Here is a 23657-nt window from a genome sequence, read left to right on the forward strand (position 1 = left end):
TGGAGGCAGGTCAGAGGATAAAACATAGCTGGACTTCCTACCTGCAGGAGGGGTCTTGTATCTTTCTGTGGGCTCACTGGGACGCCCCCTACCCACCGCGTTGACTCCAGACACTCGAAAGCGATAGTCAACATGTCCATAAAGTTTGAGGACTGCCAAACCGTGATTTCCTGGAACTCTCTGAAGCTCGTTCCAGTTCCCTGGCTCCCACTGGCTCTCCTCATACTCAATAATGAAGTCTGTTCACAGGGTGAGACACACAAACCAGACCCCAATCTGCCCAAGCCCTTTGCCAAAGGGGCTGCTTATCTAACAGCCACCTGCGTAGCAAACTCTTCAGACCCTGCACTAAGCAGGAAACTTGCACCCACCAAAAAATATGACACATTTGTGTTGGAATGTTGACAGGAGACTTACACAATAATAAAGTACTAATTCCATTTTCTTAGTAAATATGTGCCATGTTATTATCATTGTATATACGACAGGCCTGCTGTTCCCTAAATCATGCAAAGCAGCTGGACTTTGCTTGTAGAGCCAGACTATTACCAGTGGTTGAGCTGTTGTGGTCATCCCCAGGTATCCATTTGAGCTTCACACTTCTGCCCTTGTGTTCAGACAGCACCAAGTTCTCAGGTGCATCAGGGACATCTGGAAAACACCACCACCACAACAACATTACTTTGATAACACACAAAGACATTGTATCCATCAGACTGTTAAACAGCCATCACTAACACAGAGAGGCTGCTGCCTACATACAGACTTGAAATCATTGGACACTCTAACAAATGGATCACTAGTCACTTTATCAATGACACTTTAATAATGACATTTACATTTCTTGCATTACTCATCCCATATGTATATACTGTTATACCACCTATTGCATCTTGCCTATGCTGCTCGGCCATCGCTCATCCATATATTTATATGTACATATTCTTATTCCATCCCTTTACTTAGATTTGTGTGTATAAGGTAGTTGTTGCGTAATTGTTAGATTACTTGTTAGATATTGCTGCACTGTCGGAACAAGAAGCACAAGCATTTCGCTACACTCGCAATAACATCGGCTAACCATGTGTATGTGACCAATACAATTTGATTTGATTTATCCTCTGGAAAAGCACCATGAAACAGTCAGAGACTGACCAATGGGAAAGAAAGCAAAATGTAAAACTGCCATGCAAATGATGTAAAGGCATTGTTCTGTAAATGCAGAGCCGAGGTCTGAAGATACACGGTGTAATCATGTTCTGCTCTGTGTACCACGCCATGGAATGCTTGGCTTCGGCATATGGATTCATATTGTGACATACTATGCATTTCTGTTGTGCTGGGGGTCATAGACCCGTTGGGGTCAGACCAGGCTTTGATGTAAAGTATTTGACATATTTTCTCACCCAGCACTATGAGTAGTGCAGAGGCAGTGTCCTGGTCCACTGGAGTTCTGGCCACACACGTGTACATGCCCTGGTCTCTGTGGCTGACGTTGACGATCTGCAGTATGCCATCCTCTAAGAAATATCTATCGACAGAAAAAAGAGAGAGACAACCTATTGATCTGTGCAATCTAAAGAAACAAGTGAACTTTCCCGGGCTAGGCTTGGATCTGTGACACCATAAGAAAGGCGTCGTCTTACCCAGAATTCTCAGTGTGGTTTAGTGCTATCTCCATATCGTCTTTTTCCCACACGATCTCAAAGTCGCCACTGAAGGAGTTGTCGTACATCGCCAGGCAGGAGAGCTGGGCTGTGGTTCCTATTAGGACATGCAAGTCCTCTGGGGCCTGGGATATCTTTGTGGGATCTTGGATAGATGAAACACACAACTGTATAAGTTACATGTAAAGGGTTGTGTTAAGGACCCCTCTTTTTTCTAACCATGTGACTTTAGCAGGAAACACTATATAAGGCAGTTGTTCCTCGTCAGGTCACGTACTGTATTTAGAAAAACACATGGCCCTAGTTGTGTGTTAAACACATCCGGTCTTGTATTTACTTTCATACCTTTAACATCCAGTAAGGCAGTTATAGCAGACTTCCCTTCAGTATTCTTGGTGTAACATGTGTATTGGCCCATGTCCTCTTTCTCCACATTATGGATCTCCAATGATCCATTCTGGTGAACTGTAAACCTTGGTCCCTCTACAGACCCTGTTGAGTCATCCTTGTTCCTGTACAACATGTAAAGCAATCAATTAAAGTCTCCACTTGCAATTGAATTCAATTACAGAGGAACCTTGCTGAGCACTTAAGAAGATACTGCAATAACGCCCCTTAAAGTATTTGTGTAGGTATAAGATGTTTTTTCTTTCTGCATATTTCCACTGCAGACGGTGTTTCACCAACAGAGAAACGGATTGTGTACATAGCTATTTTTATAACTACCTAATGACACTGACACATTGTTATCTAGTAATGACACGTTGATATCTACTGCTCTCTACTGGCCTCTGAGAGGACTGGTTGGAGCTGGAGAAGCCTAGTCCAGCATTTGTATGGGCTTGAGCCAATGATTAATGACATGACAAGAAGAGTAGGATGAGTTGGCTGAAGCACATTCTGGTCTGGGACCAGGCTATGGTTAGGGAGAGCCTACTCACCAGGTTACAATAGAGGGCGGAGAGCTGAACACCTTGCAGTGCATGACTACACTCTTTCCCTCCACAGCTGAATACTCCAGACCTTCCTCTGTCAGGATCATAGGAGGCAGATCTGTGGGGAGAGACATCCCAGTAAATGAATCAGGGTTTGGGACATGAACGAGAGAGAGAGATTTATTTTCTAACTTCCATACAGATATGGAGGGATTGAGGAATGGTCCTCCGACTCTACTGCAGTATTGGTTACAAAGATACATTAAGAAAGTCCATTAAAATGTATAGCTAAGATTCAAACTAAGGAGACTGATAAAGCAGACCAAGTGACGTGAAAATGTTATTGTCTTCCATTTTTGTTAATTACCATTTATTTTGAAAGAATGGCTGGACTGTCACGATGATTGTCATACAATTTGAAAATAAATAAAAAATGAATAAAAAATTAAAACAAGTGGAACAATGAGTGCCAAATTTTAAATAAATGTGTCTTATCATTTCGAACCAAAACATCCTGTCTGTCTCATTCCATTGTTAACCAAAATAAAAAGCTGTGACTTTGAATCCAGAACAGTCCGCTTAATAACTTCCTAGTTTGTCACCATTGACAAACTCCAGACATTTCTGAGAAGCCAAAGAGAGCACTTTTTAAAAATCTGCTCTTATAAAAGGAGCACATTTTAGTGTTGTGGCATTGCATTCTGAATGGAGTAGAGAAACGTGCTAGCATAGAAATACATGCCTGGGAGCATGCGGGCTGATCAACAGGGACAGGGGACGTGGGTGGGTAGTCTGGATGGAGGACTGTGGCGCTCAGACAACCCTTCCTTCACCACGGCCCGAGGGGCTCTGGCGCCAGAGCCGGCTATCAAACCAGACACACCACCACTCACAGACAGTCTTCCACTGTCTCATGACAATGTCAAGCAACTGGTTGGATTCTTTAGTGCACTTTCATCATCATACAATTCCATACTTAGTGGGTAACTAAATGCATGAGCACGACCGGTAAAACAATGATGAAGGCTGAGATGTAGGAACTATTTATTTGTGACCATTAAGCCTCAGAGTAAGGTAGAGGCTATTTTCAGAGGTAGAGAGTAAAACCAACGAAGCCCCATAAACTTACTCATGATCATGATATTGGCATTGGCCAGTAGGGTTCCATGTCTGTTGGAAGCCTCACATTGATAGACGGCACTGTCAATCGATTTGGCGTTGTGCAATACAATGGTGTCATCCGAAACTTTCCTGTTAGATGCTGGGACCTCTGCAATCAACAATGAAATCCATTAACTGTGCACCAATTTTCAGTACTAGAAATAGGACATTCATGTCTTGTTGAGGTAGACTGAGAACATACCCTTAAGAGGTTTTCCATTCACCCTCCATTGGATGGTGGGCTGAGGAGTGCCAGTGGCGGAGCACTTGATATGCACGTCTGAGCCAATCGTACTAAGCTGGCTCTCAGGCTCAGATACCCACTTAGGAGGCTCTGGAAAGCGCAACATCAAAGACAGACATAACATCAGGAAGCAGTGAGCGAACCAGAGCACAGTTTACAACTCTTTCCCAGAATTTGCATTTAAAAAACATGGAAATCATGCAAGAGATATGATGTTTGTGTTTTCTATCACCTGGAGCCAATTCTCAAATTGTGACTTTTTTGAATCCCTCTTGGACAGCAGTTCACTCAATGTACAGTAGATGGCACTCTTTCTCATGAAAATGTGTTACTATTATGAAGTAGTTTTCCTACAGTAAAACCTATAAATGTTGTTTAAGCTAAACAGCTGTTTTTCAGACACACATAATCAAACTAAGAACCTATTTTTTCAACCTTTGTACATTTTTCCACTTACCTTCCACTGATACATCAAAGGAGTGGTTGGCCTCTCCGTGGATGTTCTTAGCCTTACACATGTATTTCCCACTGTCGTCCTCATTGACCCGGTCAATGCTCAGGAGTTTCCCATGGTTCTCTATCGTCGCTCTGTCAGGCAGCCTGTGGCCCATCCTTACCCATTCAATCTTGGGTGTTGGACTGAAAGGGGCAGTAAAATGATTGACGTTTTGATGTAGTTGCTTCAAATACAAAGAAGTGTCTAGAAGATATCATGCAGTCTTTTGTAAAAAAAGAGAAAAAGACCTAAGCCTAAAAAAAGAGAGGAAGGTTTACTTACAAGCCCTCGGCAATGCACTCCAGTAGTAGCTCGTCACCTTTCACCAGCTGTGTCTCCGACTTGACACCAGAGGGCATCAGAAGACTTGGTTTTCTCTCCAGGATTGAATTGGCTTTTGAGAATGGAATAGAAACATTGTTTTTAAGCTTAGTTTTTCAAACAAGGCAATGCATGGGTCTAACTCTTGGACTGCTAACCTACAATGCAATGTTTCGATCCACATATCACACTCTGATATGAAAAAAAATCACACATGGGGTGTTCTAGACAATGATATGGTATGGCATGTAACTTACCACGACCAGGACTGCTACTTGAGTCATTGTTTGAATTTTCTGAAATTAAGGTGGGTAACATATGAAAATGTGCAAAGCATTCATAAAAACGAAAACAATCATGACAGACAATGGGGTGGTGTAGATTCATGAAAACATCAGTGCCATCAACAGCAGGGAAAATACAACTTTGGAGATGCTGTTGGACATTGGGAATGTTCTTGATCATGACCACGATCATAGCGACGAATGCATTGGGTCAGAGGTTGAAGTCATTATGGTGATCAAAACAAAGCCATTTGGTCAAGCTCTATGCTGTAGCAGAGTTAATAAACACACCTAATCACAGACATGCCTTCTTAGATTGACACCTACTGCTCTTGACTACGACAGACATGGCATTCTTCTGTACGATGGTGCGTATCCTGGGGAAGGCAGCGAAGCAACAGTAGTCTCTGCGGCTGTCCTTCTCCAGAGCATTAGAGAAGAACAGGTCGCCGTTTAGACCCATGGACACCCTCTCATCCTGCTCTATGTGCTGAAGGTCTGAAGAGGGGAAAAGAGGTGGATATTCCATACAAATGTTGGTTGCTTTCGTTTGCTCTATCGCGCTTCAATAAAACGGCAGGTGTCAACACAAAGCATGGGACATGACTCGGACACTGTGTTAGGTCTGGCAAGCTGTTAGTGACTCACCGATGGTCATCCAGTAGATCTGTAAAGGAGGGATTCCTTTAGGAGGGTTACACTCCAAAATGACAGGCTGACCCTCCTCCACCTTGATGGGATCAATCTTCTCCTTGGGAAACTTAGGAACGTCTGATAAAAAACAACAATATACACTGAGTGTACAAAACATTAGGAACACCTGCTCTTTCCATTACATAGACTGACCAGGTGAATCCAGGTGAAAGCTATGATCCCTTATTGATGTCACTTGTTGAATCCACTTCAATCAGTGTAGGTGAAGGGGAGGAGACAGGTTAAAGAAGGTGTTCTTAATGTTTTGTACACTCAGTGTGTGTCAATGATTTGTCTGTCATTTGATGTAGGTGCCTTTCTCTCCAGCAGGTGGCAGTCCTATGATACTAGTGTTTTGTGCTGGTCGTGTATGGAGGTATTTGTGTTCAAGTGAATTGGATTTTACAGCACATTCTTCAGATTTTTACTTGCGGGAAGAAATAAACGTCATTAGTACTGTTGTGCCGCGTGTCAGTCGCACTGAATGGTTGAAGCACGGCCAAATTTTGTCATAGTTCCCCTCGGTCTGGATTTCTTAGAAGATTTATGTACTATGCTTTGGAACAAAATGAAAAATGTACCAAGGGAAATGATGGAGGATAGATCAGTCTCCCTTCTGCCACACAGTCTATATGGGTATAGACGAGAGGCAACTGGGGGTGGAATGCTCTGGAGCTTCAATGACTTTCTGCCATGGCCAATTCAACGAACAGCTCACGATGGAGCGACACAGTCGTTGAATTGAATTCCAGGCCCTGAATCACTTTCAAAGAGCTGTAAGCGCCACAGAGCTGTAAGCGCCACAGAGTTCAGATATGTATGGGTGTACATTATGCTACTCACGGGGCACAACAAACTCAATCTCCTCCGTTATGGCCGTCCCTAGTTCGTTGTCGGCGTAACAGCGGTATGTTCCCTGGTACTCTGTGAGATTCCCAGTGTTGGGGATCACAAACGTCCCCGAGTTGTCCTCCTTGATCAGCCTCGGGTCCTGGTAGGGGTCAAACTCTTCCCCATTTTTTGTCCACCGGTATCTACAAAATCAACAGTTCAATCAGCCACTGATAAAATTCTACGTAAATCTTGAAAATATCTCATGTGTTTCAGCCAAATGTACAGTGTGTTTAGTGTCCAAGGTTGGTCCTCACAGTCTGTCCAATACTTGGAAATCAAACCCTCAAACTCGCCAAATCGACTAGCCAAATGTGACACGCCAAATCGATGGCCGGTGATAGACTGTCTGTCGGGCTGCTAACGAGCTCTCCTGGGCTGTCCCTCTCCCATCTGCTGGGTATGGAATGGTAGAGTAGGACACGCAGAACTCACTCTGGCTTAGGGTTCCCTTTGGCTTCACACGTCATGGGGAAGCTCTCATCAAAGGGGAAGGCGATCAGAGAGCTGGGGGACGCCTCTGTGATGGTGGGCAGCTGCTCAACTGGAAAAGGACAACACTTTATGAAAAGTCCCATAGACCTCCTGTAGGTTTCTGATAATATAATCTCTCACACTCTATAAGGTGTTATGGTATGGTTCATTTTGATTATGATGGTATTTCCCACTGGGCACACACTGGTTGAATCAACGTTGCTTCCGCGTCATTTCAAATGACGTCTGTGCCCAGTGGGTTCCTTCTCTTACGGTTCTATTTCACAGTGACATACAGCACTGTTTGAACTTGTTTAAGTGATATGACTTAGAGATTCACTACAAAACTACAGGGGTCAACAACAGTAAAACTAGCGGCATGAGGTCAGGCCAGTATGGCCAATGGTGCAGGTTAAAACCACATGCCACTAAATGGATGACAGTCGTCCAAGACAATCCAATTCGAAGATGTTGATTGTGCAAATAAATGGAGGATGGCACACGAGATGCAGATCGTACACAAGATGACCACATGGTACAGCTGCTGTGGTGCTGAACACTGAGCCAAGAGATTAAGTCAGGACAGACAGGCGGTCACTAATGCTGGATGGGACAGGTCACATCAGAGCAAACTTACTGTTTACATGACCTAAAACTAAAATATCCATGGCGGCAGGAAGACAACAAAAACACAGGCAGAAGTTTAACCATAATACTGTTTTTTTGATTGGTTATAGCCCTTTATAAACATTAGTACTGTAGGTACAACAAAACAGAGGATTGTGAATTGCATTTAAGGAGATTGCGTGAAATGAATTACCCTGCATCAAGAGCAAGTGTGCGTTGCATTTTCAAAACCTGTTTGAACTACTCTTTGTAAGCGGGCCCTTAAGAGATGTTTCTGAATAATTTAGAAGAGAAAACTTGATACTCGTTTCCAAGGAAACTGTAAGATACACAGCCCCCAATACAAGAGAATGAAGAAACCTGATTTAAACAAGCTGAAACTAGAAACTAAACCCCAGTTAAGGATGTGTTTGACCCATGAATATAATTGAACTGATTTTGGCATGATATAGATTTACAGAATATGCTATATTTCAAAGAATACCTGTGGATTGCTTTGACCATTACAGACATTGGAAAACAAAATCAATATACTGTACTTTACAAAGGTTTATGATATTCTGCACCATGCACTTTATGGGAAGAGTGAGCACTTACCCTCCAGTGGGATGTCTATGGCAGTGGTGAGGTGAAAGGCACAGACACTGACGACCACGCCCATCAGGAGAGCCAAACCTGGGCTCCACATCGATGACCTCATCCTCATCGCTCCACAGCAGACAACAATCTCTGAGTTCATCATGGAGGAAGTGACACAAGCTGCACTCTTCCCACTCTCAGTTCATAACTAGGTCCTGCCGAAGACGAAGGACCTTCAAGAACAACACAGACAACAGAGAGAGAAAGAATAAGAGAGGCCTCCCATGAATCCAGATCCACCCACGCGTCAGGCACGGCAGACAGTCAGGCAATCCCACACAACGCAGGGAGAGAACCCCCGGTGACTGAGAGAGATGCTTAGCCAGGCACAACACACGTTCCCAGCACAGTAGTCACTCGCATCAGCAGGGACCACATTCTGGGCTGAAACAAAAATCTACATATTAAAGCTCTATATCACCCTGTTCCCTTGAGACATAAATTGTTTTCTTGTTTATTGTCTGTTGGAGTGTGTTGGCTTGGCAGTACAACAGGCAGGACAATTTCATGCGCAATAGAACAAGAGTTTAAATATATAAATATATGTGGCTGCCTGTGGTTATGTTAATACACAGCAGATGTTTCCACATTTCAAAGTGAAAATTATGAATTCATTCCACAATGGAGCGAAAGATTTCCATCATTAAGATATAACCCTGCTGCAGCGTTCTGCCATCAGGCTGTTGCTGTTCTGTGTCTCTGGGCTCCTCCCTGAATATTCAAAAAGATAGAACGACACAACCCTGTCGATCTAGGAACGCTGCACACATGGTCCTCAGACATAGCAATAGTCCTCTTCCAAAGAACAGCAATAGTATTTTTCTACACACATTTACCACTCTACACACTGAATAACATGTTATCTGATAAGCAGTTGGTCACACGGTCAGAGGGCACAGGTCATCCTCCACCTAACAGGCCAGTGGCTTGGATCATAACGCGCTCTATACAGTATGACTAGAGCAAAGGATTGTGGGGGGAAGAGCTCTCTGCAGGAATGTCCACCTCGGCAGCATTGTTGCCCACCAGCCTCTGTTCTGTAGTAGAATCTCTGGGGTGTCCGTTCATTAGCCTCCCTCATGTTGGCAGTGACCCAGCTCATTGGGTCATTCTAGTCAGGACTCCAATTAGTTCAATGCAAGGTAGCATAGACCAGACCACATGGAAAAATAAGCAATAATCGCCCACTACTAAGAAACTTGCCAAACTATAATGCTCATGGGTCTTCGGGGAGTCCCCACAATGAAACTAGCTGAACACTTCTCATCACAAGCATACAAATCCAGTAATTACAACTGGTTGGAACTGGTGTCTCTTCTCGTGTTGATGATGGAGCTTCCAGTTAATGCCAAAAAAGGGATTTGTATTGGGAGAGGGAATCTGTGTGTGTTAAGCTCTTTCTTTGAGCAGGACGGAGAGAACCAGACCTAAGAGACAGCCACGCTCCAACAGGCCTGGCAGTTTTCACAAACAGCTGGCTTTTTACTGGTGTCTTTTCAATCATACTGACTGAAAACACTGCTCTTCTTTTAAAACATTTTTTTTTAATCTTCTCCCTCAATTACCAAATTCAATAGGAAACACAGAGGTCAAATGGCAGTTCATGAGAAGAAATTGAATAATTGACCAAGGAGTGAATGAGTCGATTCCATTAATTTCTTTGTGAGGCTCTGTTTTCAGATGGACACGAACCCTGACCTCTCTCCCCATGCCTCATGCTAATGGTATTAACTCTGTCTGGGGCCTCTGACTCCATCCTGGTTATTCTGACCCAGTGAAGTCACTGAAGTCACCGGCAGAGCCACAGACAACAGTGTGCAATACACCCACCCCTCTTAATCACAATACTAGGCCATTGACTTTTCCTCCAACCTCAGATTGACATGGCTTTGTTATGATCCATGAGTCGGGACTGGAAAAATGCCTCAGGCTTGATTTGCTGCTCCCATTTCACTCTTTTCCCACACACTGATTTATGCTGCAAATTACAGATTAGAATCAGAAAGTAGGAAGCTGTGCTGTGCTAATTGGCCAGCACTTTCTCCTTGGGTTTGGTGAGTTTAAGGGGGAGCTTTTTACAATCCCTCCAAGACAATGTGTTCCTCTCAGGGCCTTTATCAACCTAACACAACTTAGATGGATTACGTTCCGTTCAAACTGTGCTTGATCACTTGCCATCTGATTTTGTTCTCCCCCCTCGTTGAGCATTTAGCCCGATCCAACTCGTCCATCTGGTTGACGGAGGTCCATAAAACATACAGGCTAAACTGGTGGGAGACGGAGATGTCTTGCTCTAACCCAGCATACAGTATAAGCTACAGGCTAGATGAATCCGTTGAGTGGGCCCGAGGCGAGCCTGCTCTAAGACCGCTGGCTGTTCTTAATCCTCTCCTCCGGCAGAAATAGATGGGAGTCTGAGACTGACGAAGCTGGCAGGTGGTTAAAAGCTACTCACAGTGGGAAGGCCAAAATGAACTCTGACCTCTCTTAGCCGAGGCTCAGAGGAAACAGAAGCTGTGCTGGGGTGGAGGGAGAGGGGACACGGGCCCTGTGCAATCTACAGCCGTGCCTTAAACTCAACTCGGATTGACTGATATTGTAGAGTGCTGCTCTCACACCGCTCTCCATCATTTACAGTGGGCTACCTGCCAAGACGTGCAAAAACCATTTCTCATTCAAAACGAGCACCAGGCACAAGACTGATAACAGAGGAAATGTAAGAGGCAGGCAGAGAGGGATGTCGCGTCTGCTCCATGCTCACTCTACCTGCTGGTTCATTTGATTGAGAAGCCCCATCCTTATAATTCAGGCTCCAGGCTGAATCAAAGACACCCATGTCTCTCTTCATAAGGAGATGTTACTGGCACAGTGTTCTGGTTGGCATGCTTTCTATCCCTTCAGTCTCCTAGTTCCTCCATCTGGGCTGGCATGGAATCCTAACCTTGACTTATACACCAAAGTCAAGGGTCTGTTGATATACTGTATAATTCACTATTTCCTCAGTGGCTTTATAACAATGATTTTCTAGATGAGGCATTATCAAGATACATTATTACAGATTATTATCAAGATATAGACAAAGCATTTTGGCTAAAGGAAAATGGTGAAGCTCTGTTGAAGGACTGAGGTGTCCTTAACTGCTGCCATTCAAATATGCTATGCTGTTTAACCTCTTGCCGTTCTGTTGTCTGCAATCTGCCTCCTTCACATGCAAAACTCTGCTGTACGACAGACAGGAGAGTATCTACAGGCTCTGCAATACAACAGGCAGACAGACAGGAGAGTGTTTACAGGCTCTGCAGTACGACAGGTAGACAGGCAGGAGAGTGTCTGTGTCTACAGGCCTACTGTAGTTTGATGTGCTGCAAGCCTATAATGGGATTAAGCAGATCCTCGTTTTGTCAAACTGGATTAAAATATTCTCCTCACTAAAGAGCTTCAATGCAGGAAGACAGTAGCACCACACTCCACACACACTCCTGGTAATGCCTCAGCACTGAATCCCAGTTAATCACCGAAGTACAATTACAACATTGGGAGAATTGATTAACATTAAACAGCAATTAGCCTGCATTTCTGTTGCCGGTAATTATTTATTTTTCATTTTCTTTCCTTTCTGTTTTCGCAAAGTCAATTTCTTATTTAGTTTACAAATGACTTGAGACTGGTTCTAGACAACAACAAAACATAAGGATACAGTTCTTTACTGATGAACTAGGGGTACATTGAACAATTATGTTATGTGTGAAGTATTGCCCTAGACACACATCTTGTTATGTGTTATTAACTACTACAGTGGAAGTAGACCCACTGGAATTTCGTAAAAAGCACTTTTATTTGGATGCATTAACTTACTAACTGTAATGTAATCATATTTCCTGTTCATTTACAATGGGTTCCATTCTGACCTCTGGCGAACAGAGGCAGAGACTCAGATTCCTCTCCATGCTTGTGGGTCAGGGGAGTTAATTCATTAATAAAACTTCAGCAGCAGGAGGAAAACATAAACAAGGCCCTTAATGAGATTAGGAAGTCAGACCAATATTAAATAATAACCTTGCCTAATTGAGATTTGGCTCAATTTCACTCTGCTTTACCATGCATGCAGGAGAGTGAACAGTTCAATTACCACACCATTAATATTGCAGGAGTCTGTCTACTCATGAAGCATAGAGGGGTGAGGGAATGAGGCTATAGGGATTTCAACCAATGTGGATATGGAGTGGTTTCTGAGATGTACTGCAGGGTCGCTGACCTCTGTCCCAAGTGGAGAAATGACAAATGACCTTACTGACTCCATATAAACTGTCGTGACCAGGGACAGAGTGGGACACATCCCTGGTTGACACCATACGACCTATGACCTCCAGGGCACAGGCATCGCTTTTTAACCAGCAATGAAAATCTTGGAGTAAAATACTGGTGTACTGTACACGTTGTGTCTGTAGCATCTTCCATTGGAAGAATATGGGCGATTTGATCACACATATTAAGGAAAAGGATAGCCAAAACATCAGCTTTGTTTTATATCACTTCAAGGTCCCTTTTTGTCTCTGCATTTCCTCACCTGTCTATTTAATCTTTGCTGCGCGATTACAGTGTCTTTCATGAGTAAAAGAGAGGTGAAGGTTTTTCTCCTTCTCTAATGACTTGTTCCATCGTGAAACTCCGCTCTGCTCGCTGAAAGCTCTGTTTGTCTCAGTGAAATATGGAGGCCTGCTGAGCATATTACGGCACAGCAGGAACAAAAACTGTTTCAGTGCAAATATTGCTGCAATCTCTCCCAATCATTTCACCATTATTCTTCATTTAAAGATATGGTGAGATTTTAACTACATGTATGGGCTAGCCGCTTGTGGATCATTTCTTTGTTGAAAAACACATCACTGTAATTGGAAGCAAATGTGACTGGGAAGTGAGCAACGGGCCGTGTCACACAATGGCTAACTATAACTGGTTTATAAATGAAGTGTAAATCTGAGAGTTCAAGGGTTGAGAGAAATCATGGTGCAGCTGTCACAGCGTTGAGGCAGCAGAGTAATGCCAGACTGAGATATTCTATGTGTCACGTTTCAAGTACAAGTGACACAAAAGGTACTGTAAATTGCTCCTGTGTCAAACTGTCTGCAGAATGGTGAGAAGCCAAGCGCTTCAACTTTTTCCCTCTCAGCTCTAGTCTCTTTGAAGTCCCGAGTCACAGATGGGCGCCCCATGCCCAGGACGATCATCACATTAGTCTGTGATCCTCACTGAGTCGCCAGGAGAGGAGCGTTATGGATTCACAGCCTGGACTGCGGGGACAGGGACATTATTTTGCGTGAACAAACGCAGCGAGGTCCTCGTCCCGTTCATTCACTCCATCTGACTGATGATGGCTATTTCCCAGGATGAAACTGTGGATGAAACTGTGGATGAAACTGTGCCACAGCCGGACATGATGGATGGGACTTATATCCCAAATCCCCTCTTCCATCAAACCCCAAAGCAATTTACTTCCGTCCAACACCAGAAAAGTCTGATTCCCCCAACGCAGATACAGAATAGTATATTGAATTGCCACAGGCTGGTTGTTCCTGTCCTCTAAGGTCCCTCTCCAACACATTGAAATTCCTGGCTCCGATCTGGGATTTACCAGTAAAATGCTGCATGCAATCTATCTTGTATTTCCTGCGCTCTACAGCAGGACATCTGGACAGCGTTCACAGGGCGAACTGTTTGACACAGCAGTCGGAAATGAGTCCTGAGCGTCTTCATCAATTTGTGGTGTGTGTGTGTGTGGGTGTGTGGTGTGTGGGTGTGTGGGGGGGTAGGGGTTCAGTGTCAGAGATGAAAGATTAAAAGACTTAGATAATGCTAAGGATTCCCCCACTATTTGGAGATATATTAAGGGCAGTATGATACTCCTGGCTAGACAAGTTCGTTCAAACTTGGTATAATGTTATCACCCAGCCTCATGTACTGACGTACACAGTTCACAATCCTATCAGGCTGTCCTAAAATTGTATATATCCAAAGAATCAAAATTATGCCAAATTTAGATACTGTATTCTTTTGCCCAGACATTTCTCGTTTCTTTCAAAACAGAATAACCTCAATATTTCCATATTCATTGTATGACAACAAGAGATACCCACAATCAACTACTGAGACAGCTCAGTTCAATAATTTCAAGACATGAACACCGACAATGTTGTGCCTCTCCTCTCTTTGAGGGAGAGATCGTCCCAGTGCACCTCCCCACACATGCAAAAACCAAAACATTTAACAGGCAGCTACAGAAACATCCCAAGACAAGACGTCACTTACAAGACTTAACTTCATTCTCTGCGCTGGTCCCCCGCGAGATACATAAGAACAACCATTCCCTCTGCAGGCAATCCAATCCAAAGGGGAAAAACAGAGCACAGAAACAGTAAATGATCTGTCAAAATCCCGGGGACTGCTCTAGAGGCGTCCCACCCGCACCAGATCCTGTCACACAAGCTGGGGACGGAGTGAGAGAGGCGCTGTGGACGCATATGTTACCAAAGCCTCTAGCTTGGCAAAGACGCTCATTAAGCCACTGACAATCATTCTCACAAAGCACAATCTAAAGGCCATTCACTGGCTGTGTACAAAAGACGGAGGAGGAAAAGGGGAGGAATGCATCTTCCATCTCACCCCCCCCCTCCCTCAGTGTCCTGACCAGCAATATATGTTCTTCACCTGAAGCTTTGCTTAAAGTGTTGTCTTAAGAGTTACGCACACATATTTTACAGAATGCCTGCAAGAGCACAGGTGGGAGCAGCAGGGTAGAGATCAGCCTTCGAGTGTTACAGATCTCAGGGACCAATCCTCTTTGTAGGCAGGGACAATCTCCTTATTTCTTATAATGCTGGTGGCGATTGTCTCTCAGTATTACAGAAGACGAGGCTACAGTATCCCTACAGTACATCTGTGCCCAGGTCTGCTCTTAACTTTACCCATCCGGACAAATTGAAGCATAATAATCTGTTTGAAGATTGTTTTGTTTGTTTGACCAGAAGAACCAATGAACCTGTGGAATGAAAACTGGGATTTTTTGAGCGACTGATTTAGAGACCTTGATTGACAGATTGGTGAGCACAGACATCATTCCAAGACTCCACAGATGGGGACCTGTGTGACCTGTGGGGAAGAAGCAGAGAGCAGAGCAGAGAGAGAGTGCTGAGACTGCCGATAAGAGCCCTCCATAGCCCAACAACAGCACAGCCTGTCTCCCATGACACGGGGGGAAGGGAGCGGCACAGTCTGGATGATGTATGGTGTGGACCCAGGTCTGAGACTTGGGCTTTAACAAGGAGAAAGGGAGAATATTAAAAGGGGGAGGGGCAGAGGGTCATGCTTGAATTTGCTGAAAACGGCAAAAAACGGGCCTTTTTCAGCGGAGCGCTATTTGTGCAGGCTCCATTCAAGGTTATCATCACTTGTGCTTCATATGTGCTGACAGTTGGGAAATGGTGGAAATGAGATTGTATACCTTTGAATGGAGACATTAGATAAATGTACGATTTGATATGTGATCAATGCACTATAAATACATTAAGCGATCAAATACAGTGCATTCGGAAAGTATTCAGACCCGTTTACTTTTTCCGCATTTTGTTACATTACAGCCTTATTCTAAAATCTTTATAATTTTTTTTTAAATGTCCTCATCAATCTACACACAATACCCCATAACGACAAAGCAAAAACAGGTTTTAAGAAATGTTTGCTAATTTATTAAAAATAAAAAAGTTCAATATTACATTTACATAAGTATTCAGACCCTTTCACTCAGTACTTTGATGAAGAACCTTTGGCAGCAATTGCAGCCTCGAGTCTTCTTGGGTGTGAAGCTCTGTAAGGTAGGATGGGGAGCGTCGCTGCACAGCTATTTTCAGGTCTCTCCAGAGATGTTAGATTGGGTTCAAGTCCGGGCTCTGGCTGGGCCACATTCAGAGATTTGTCCTGATGCCACTCCTGCATTGTCTTGGCTGTGTGCTTAGGGTCGTTGTCCTGTTGGAAGGTGACCCTTCGCCCCAGTCTGAGGTCCTGAGCGCTCTGGAGCAGGTTTTCATCAAGGATCTCTTTGTACTTTGCTCCGTTCATCTTTCCCTTGATTCTGACTAGTCTCCTAGTCCCTGCCACTAAAAAACATCGACACAGTATGCTGCCACCACCATGCTTTACCGTAGGGATGATGCCAGGTTTCCTCCAGATGTGACGCTTGGCATTCAGGCCAGAGAGTTCGATCTTGTTTTCATCAGACCAGAGAATCTTGTTTCTCATGGTCTGAGAGTCCTTTAGGTACCTTCTAGAAAACTCCAAGCGGACTGTCATGTGCCTTTTACTGAGGAGTGTCTTCCGTCGGGTCACTCTACCATAAAGGCCTGATTGGTGGAGTGCTGCAGAGATGGTTGTCCTTCTGGAAGGTTCTCCCATCTCCATAGAGGAACTCTGGAGCTCTGTCAGAGGGACCATCAGGTTCTTGGTCACCTCCCTGCTCAGTTTGGCCAGCTCTAAGAAGAGTCTTGGTGGTTCCAAACTTCTTCCATTTAAGAATGATGGAGGCCACTGTGTTCTTGGGGACCTTCAATGCTGTAGAAATGTTTTGGTATCCTTCCCCAGATCTGTGCATCGACACAATCCTGTCTCGGAGCGCTATGGACAATTCCTTCGACCTCATGGCTTGCTTTTTGCTCTGACAAGTACTGTCAACTTTGGGACCTTATATGGACAGGTGTGTGCCTTTCCAAATCATGTCCAATCAATTGAATTTACCACAGATGGACTCCAATCAAGTTGTAGAAACATCTAAAGGATGATAATTGGAAACAGGATGCCCCTGAGCTCAATTTCGAGTCTCATAGCGAAGTGTCTGAATACTTACGTAAATGTAATATTTCAGTTCTTGTTTTTTCATTTGTAAAAAAATTCTAAAAACCTGTTTTCACTTTGTCATTATGGGGTATTGTGTGTAGATTGATGAGAAAAATGTATTTTTGTGGAAAAAGCCAAGGGGTCTGAATACTTTCTGAAGGTACTGTACATGGAGGCAATATTATTTTCACCAGAAATTCAATTATGATTAAAAGATACCCAAAACATTCCTTTCACACAAAAACATATTTCTCAAAAATGTTTTGCACAAATGTGTTTATATTTCTGTTAGTGAACATTTCTCCTTTGCCAAGACAATCCTTCCACCTGACAGGTGTGGCATATCAAGAAGCCGATTAAAAAGCATGATCATTACACAGGTGCACCTTGTGCTGTGGACAATAAAAGGCCACTCTAAAATGTGCAGTTTTGTCATACAACACAATGCCAAAGATGTCTCAGGTTTTGACGGAGTGTGCAATTGGAATGCTGACTGCAGGAATGTCCACCAGAGTTGTTGCCAGATAATTGAATGTTAATTAGTTTTAGAGAATTTGGCAGTACATCAAACCGGCCACTCGGTTGTGCAACCGGCCTCCACATGCGGCTGAGACCAGCCACCTGGACAGCTGATGAAACTGTGGGTTTGCACAACCAAAGACTTTCTGTACAAACTGTCAGAAACAATCTCAGGGAAGCTCATCTGCATGTTCATCGTCCTCACAAGGTTCTTGACATGACTGCAGTTTGGCATTGTGAACGATTTCAGTGGGCAAATACTCACCTTCAGTGGCCACTGGCACGCTGGAGAAGTGTGCTCTTCACAGATGAATCCCGGTTTTAACTGTACTGGGCAGATGGCAGACAGCGTGTAGATGGCAGACAGCATGTATGGCGTCGTGTGGGCGAATGATGTCAACGTTGTGAACAGAGTGCCCCATGGTGGCGGTGGGGTTATGGTATGGGCAGGCATAAGCTACGGATCATGAACACAACTGCATTTTATCATTGGGAATTTGAATGCACAGAGATACCGTGACGAGATCCTGAGACCCATTGTCGTGTCATTCATCCGCCGCCATCACCTAATGTTTCAGCATGATAATGCACGGCCCCATGTCACAAGGATCTATACACAATTCCTTGAAGCTGAAAATGTCCCAGTTCTTCCATGGCCTGCATACTCACCAGACATGGCACACATTGAGCATGTTTGGGATGCTCTGGATCCATGTGTATGACAGCGTGTTCCAATATCCAGCAATTTCAGCCTGATCAACTCAATGTGAAGGAGATGTGCCGTGCTGCACGAGGCAAATGGTGGTCATACCAGATACTGACTGGTTTTCTGATCCACGCCCCTACCTTTTTTTTATAGGTATCTGTGACCAACAGATGCACATCTGTATTCCCAGTCATGTGAAATCCATACATTAGGGCATAATGCGTTTATTTTAAATTGACGAATTTCCTTAAATGAACTGTAACTCAGTAAAATCTTTTAAATTGTTGCACGTTGCATTTATATTTTTGTTCAGTGTAGTAAAGTAAAGTACAGATACCCCCCAAAAATACTTAAGTAGTACTTCAAGGTATTTTTACTTAAGTACTTTATACCACTGGTTTTAATGTGCAATTGTAACTTTATTCTCTAACATCATTGTTGAAATCAATATAAAGTAAAGTAATAGACTTTTTAAAAGACCAGTTCACATATCAATGGGGCAGCAGGTAGACTAGTGGTTAGCGCGTTGGACTCGTAACTGAACGGTTGCTAGATCGAATCCCCGAGCTGACAAGGTAAAAATCTGTCGTACTTCCCCTGAACAAGGCAGTTAACCCACTGTTCCTAGGCCATTAATGAAAATAAGAATTTGTTCTTAACTGACTTGCCTAGGTAAATAAAATTAATGATTTTTATGATTTCCAGAAGACACAAAGATGATGGATGCGACCTTAAAAAGTCACCATATAAGCCTTGTTTATACCTGGCTCTAACATGCGACCCTTGTCCTGATCTTGCCCACATTATGATTGTGCACACAATTTCAGAAATATGTCTACACACTGTATTAAAATGTGTATCTTATCCGTCTACTGTGCCTGCATTGCGACCACATTTCCTGGTCCCTTCCTGTATGCAAATTATTTGACAGCTATTATTTCAAACTAATATTTACATATTGATGCCATAAGTCAATGGTGCCACTTGTCAATGATTTTAGAAGGCAGCATAATGATGATTTAAATGGTTTCACTTTCCAGATCCATCTACACTTGTAAGATATCCAGACACAATGCGTGCTTGCAAGATCTGATCACAATCAGAGCACAATGTGTCCTTTAATCCTCTACACCTGTCTAAAAATGTGGGCAAAATCAGAATGTGGACATGATCAGGACAAAGGATGCATGTTAGCACCAGGTATAAACAGGGATTTAGAGCTGAAGTACTGGACAGTCGGAGGACATTGGCCTCTTGATAATGTGAGCAGCAGATTGCCAGCTCCAGACACTGAGAACACTGACCCGCCTCTCCTCTGCAGAGCCAGAGAGACCCAGTGCCAGCCAGGCCCTCCAAGGCACTCAGCCCTCTCTTTGAGCAGCAGCAGGATGAAGCCGCCATTATGGCCACACAAACAGAGGGAAGCCTTATGAACTTTGCACAAACGCTTACTGCTTGGAGCTAGACTGCTCTGGAAGCGAGGACGATGGGAGGGAAGGTCCCGGGGCAAGCTGCCAGTTCCGAAAAGCTTAGTGTTCACTCACTCAGGCCAGACAAACCTGACATTGTCCTGGGTACTGCCCCGGGGACTGCCTATTCCCCTCTTCTTCCTCTGCTCTCGACCGCTCCAACCCATTCACACCTCTGTCCCCACAGATTACATGAATGGGACATGACTTGTAGGGGCGCAAAACCAAACATTTATTCACACTTAACGCCATTTGTTAAAATGCCATGGAGCAGGCTGTGGGAGACTCTCAGAGTACATGAAGATCGACTAAAGCTGGAGCTGGAGCTACAAAAAATGGAAGCTGTAATAAACTGAGATAGCTCTGTTCGTGTCATCCAACATATTTCATAATGTGACATTGTCGGGATATTAGCTTGAGGGTCTCTATGTGATACAGCTAATTCATAGTAGACACGCACACAACAAAGGGGAAAATCGGAAAATAACGGGGGAATGAGAAAATAAAATGGAGATATCCTCCAATGATCTTTCTGTGAGAGAAGATGTTTACAATTCCATTTTATTTACAACACATCTCTTATCTCCTTCAGGCAGCGATCAACAAATACTATCTATCTGGCCAGTGTGAGATAGAGGTCTATCTATCCTATCAAGTCAATGTAATGGAATTAGAAACTCGGTCCAGACCAGAGTTCCCTCAGGCGTCTTGGAATGAAGCAAGAGAGGACGACACAGAGAGGAGCACAGCCTGCATCAACAACATCAGCCGCACACATCAGTGTCCATGTTGTTCTCACTCTGCCCTGAGAGCAGAGAAGAGACCAAGAGAGAGGAGAGCAGTCTGGTGTGTTCACCAGCTGTGTCTAGCCCTTGTTTAACCCCTATACTCCTAGACATTAGACAGTCGGTTCTTTATGTCCAGGTGGGTCTTGAGTAGCTCCGTCTGTCCCGTCAAGGAGATCTATGCTCAGGCATTAAGCATCGCTTCAAAGTCTTAGATTAAAAGTCAAGTACGCTGGGGTCAATGAAGGCCATCCCAACTGGGACAAGAGGGATCACTGATGAGGCGGCACAAAAGCTAATTTAGTTCAGAGGCTTGGCAGATATGCAGACTGTACACAGTATGAGGTTGTTTAATTGAACTATGGGCAGATAGCCTCATTTTGTTGTTTTCACCCTCAAACTCGTCTTCAGAAAACCTGATGTTAATACTAGAAGCTGACATCTGCAGAGCCGTGGCATATTTTTCATTACTGGTATATATTCCTCTGAATGTGGCTCACAAAAAAATGGAACTGGGTATTTTTTCCGGTGTATTTTGTTACGGTGACATTACTACAGTTTACCATGCAGATCGCTTTGATAAATGCTCTCCACAGCTGATGCGTATGGAAAACTAGCTGTGGTACACATCTTGAATCCTGTTGTTTTGAGGATGTTTGTGTTCATGGTTTGAGTATCCCATCACAAACAACACCCACCGCTTTTAGAACCTAGAGAAATCCCTTAATTGCCGGATGTCTGATGGGTACTGTACGTGACCTCCAACTGCTAATGAAAACCAGGTGACATTCCACCTATTTAATTGCCCATGTTTATATGCAATTCACCATTATCCCTGACTCTTTAATGGCCTCTACAATTGTTTCCAGGTCCAGGTTCATAGGTGATTTATCCAGCGCAACACTCCAAAGAGAGCGTCCGATCAGACCAAAGGCAAAAAGCTAACACCAGATAAATCAGGGAGCAACCAAGGAAGGATACCTTTTCAAAATGGTCCAGATTGTATAACACATGTGCCTATTATAAATCCCACATCTTTCTGAAATTTCCGTACACTTAAAATATATTGTCACAGCTTAAGCTGCTCTGAACATGTTAAGTGGTTCCAGCAGGTTGTAAGGTATACTGTACTGTGTGTGACTGTGAGTTCAGCAGTAGGTGAGTCTCTACAGCCATACGGCAGGGATGAGCCTTGACTGACTGACTGCAGCCTTGGAAAGACAGACAGGAGGGAGTGGGCCAGGAGGGCCCAAGATGCATCCAGCTCTCTCAGTGAGACACCAGGCCGGTGGAGAGCCCGGCGGAGCCCACAGATGGTGCGCTCAGTGATCATGGCAGTCATCACGGGATAACTCCTCGTGATTAGCACACCTACTAAAAGCTGTGTGCATGCTAGCGTCTGGTGCACATTCATCACTGGTTGAGAGACAGCAATGGGGTAACTGGAAATTGTTTGTGAGCGTGTGCTTGGTATTTCTATTTCAACCTCATGTTTCTGGCTGTGGATTACTTCTACAGTCCTTTTCAAAATAGAAAACCATGAAAAACAAGTGAAGGAAAGTAAAAATGAAAGAGTGGACCACCAGGACGGAAAGAGAGAATGACTCCTGCATGCCACGTCTTATCTACCCTCACAGTAGTCTTGTAGACAAGTTCAGATGAAGTGTCCACTTAGAACCCATTTTAATCATGTTACCCCAGGAATCAATAAGCTATTTCCCCAAAGGTCACTGTTAACAAACAAAAGGGTCCCCAGCGCTGAGATATTTTAAGTGTGTACACAGCAGATTGAGAATACGGTGCAAAGAGAAGTCTGAAAAGACAAATTCATTAAAATAACCGCGCTGTCTTCAGTCAAATGTGTAGGCATGGCAACCGTGCTTCCGAGCTTCCCTCAACCCGGAGAGAGAACACACACAGCCCCCAGAACACACAGCATTCAGCATTCCAAATGGTTGGAGGGCTCGGCAATACACTCAATCACACACTGCAGACTGCATAGAATCAGCCCTCCTACATTGACTCAGCCCTCCTCCAAATGGAGCAGTTCAATTGTAATTGAATGGTTAGATCCTGCAGGCAGGGAGCTGTGCAGATCAGATCCTCATCACTATCTACAGAGTAGCAGCAGCAGCAGCGGCAGCATCATCAGCAGCCCACCTGTTGTCTGTAAGATAGACAGGTTTCTCATAAACCACTCCAGGCAGAACCCTCCACTATGGTTCTCTTCTATCTGATTCAAAATTCAATCAAATCATACATTATTGGTCACAGATTTGCAGATGTTATCGCAGGTGCAGTAAAATGCTTATGTCCGTAGCTTCAACAGCGCAGTAATACCTAGCAATACAATAACAATGCACACATAAACCAAAAAGTAACAAAATATCAGAACGAGCAATGTCAGAGTCCGGGAATATAGATCAAAATATATGTATATATATAGTACCAGTCAAAAGTTTGGACACCTACTCATTTCAGGGTTTTTCTTAATTTTTTACTATTTTCTACATTGTAGAAAAATAGTGGAGACATCAAAACTATGAAATAACACATGTGGAATCATGTAGTAACCAAAAAAGTGTTAAACAAATCAAAATATGTTATATTTGAGATACTTCAAAGTAGCCACGCTTTGCACACTCTCGACATTCTGTCAACCAGCATCACCTGGAACGCATTTCAATCAACCTCTTGACACTACAGGGGGTGCTGTTTCAACTTCGACATTTATCGTTCCCAAATTAAACTGCCTCGTACTCAATTCTTGCTCGTACAATATGCATATTATTATTACTATTGGATAGAAAACAATCTCTAGTTTCTAAAACCGTTTGAATTATGTCTGTGGGTGAACCAGAAC

The 23657-nt window shown here is 43.7% G+C and overlaps 1 protein-coding gene across 9 annotated transcripts in view; it reads right to left on the reverse strand.

Moving 5' to 3' along the window:
* Positions 1-23657, reverse strand: part of LOC139535555 (neural cell adhesion molecule L1-like protein) — an 80279-nt gene that overhangs the window by 18123 nt on the left and 38499 nt on the right. For 5 of the 9 annotated variants that reach the window (XM_071335069.1, XM_071335068.1, XM_071335070.1 and 2 more), the window contains exons 2-18: positions 8391-8605; positions 7804-7821; positions 7128-7236; positions 6645-6835; positions 5757-5879; positions 5436-5606; positions 5082-5120; positions 4786-4897; positions 4465-4646; positions 3966-4097; positions 3732-3872; positions 2609-2720; positions 2013-2179; positions 1647-1812; positions 1407-1531; positions 550-651; positions 42-239 (exon numbers count right to left, since the gene is read on the reverse strand). In XM_071335069.1, the coding sequence (XP_071191170.1) occupies positions 42-239; positions 550-651; positions 1407-1531; positions 1647-1812; positions 2013-2179; positions 2609-2720; positions 3732-3872; positions 3966-4097; positions 4465-4646; positions 4786-4897; positions 5082-5120; positions 5436-5606; positions 5757-5879; positions 6645-6835; positions 7128-7236; positions 7804-7821; positions 8391-8535 (2233 nt within the window). In that variant the 5' untranslated portion in view covers positions 8536-8605. Of the gene's footprint in view, positions 1-41; positions 240-549; positions 652-1406; positions 1532-1646; positions 1813-2012; positions 2180-2608; positions 2721-3731; positions 3873-3965; positions 4098-4464; positions 4647-4785; positions 4898-5081; positions 5121-5435; positions 5607-5756; positions 5880-6644; positions 6836-7127; positions 7237-7803; positions 7822-8390; positions 8606-14738; positions 14994-23657 lie in introns of those variants that run through there. The other 4 variants (XM_071335064.1, XM_071335065.1, XM_071335066.1 and 1 more) reach the window with 4 other exon arrangements.

This window comes from Salvelinus alpinus, chromosome 12 (assembly GCF_045679555.1).
Source record: "Salvelinus alpinus chromosome 12, SLU_Salpinus.1, whole genome shotgun sequence".
Lineage (NCBI taxonomy): Eukaryota > Metazoa > Chordata > Actinopteri > Salmoniformes > Salmonidae > Salvelinus > Salvelinus alpinus.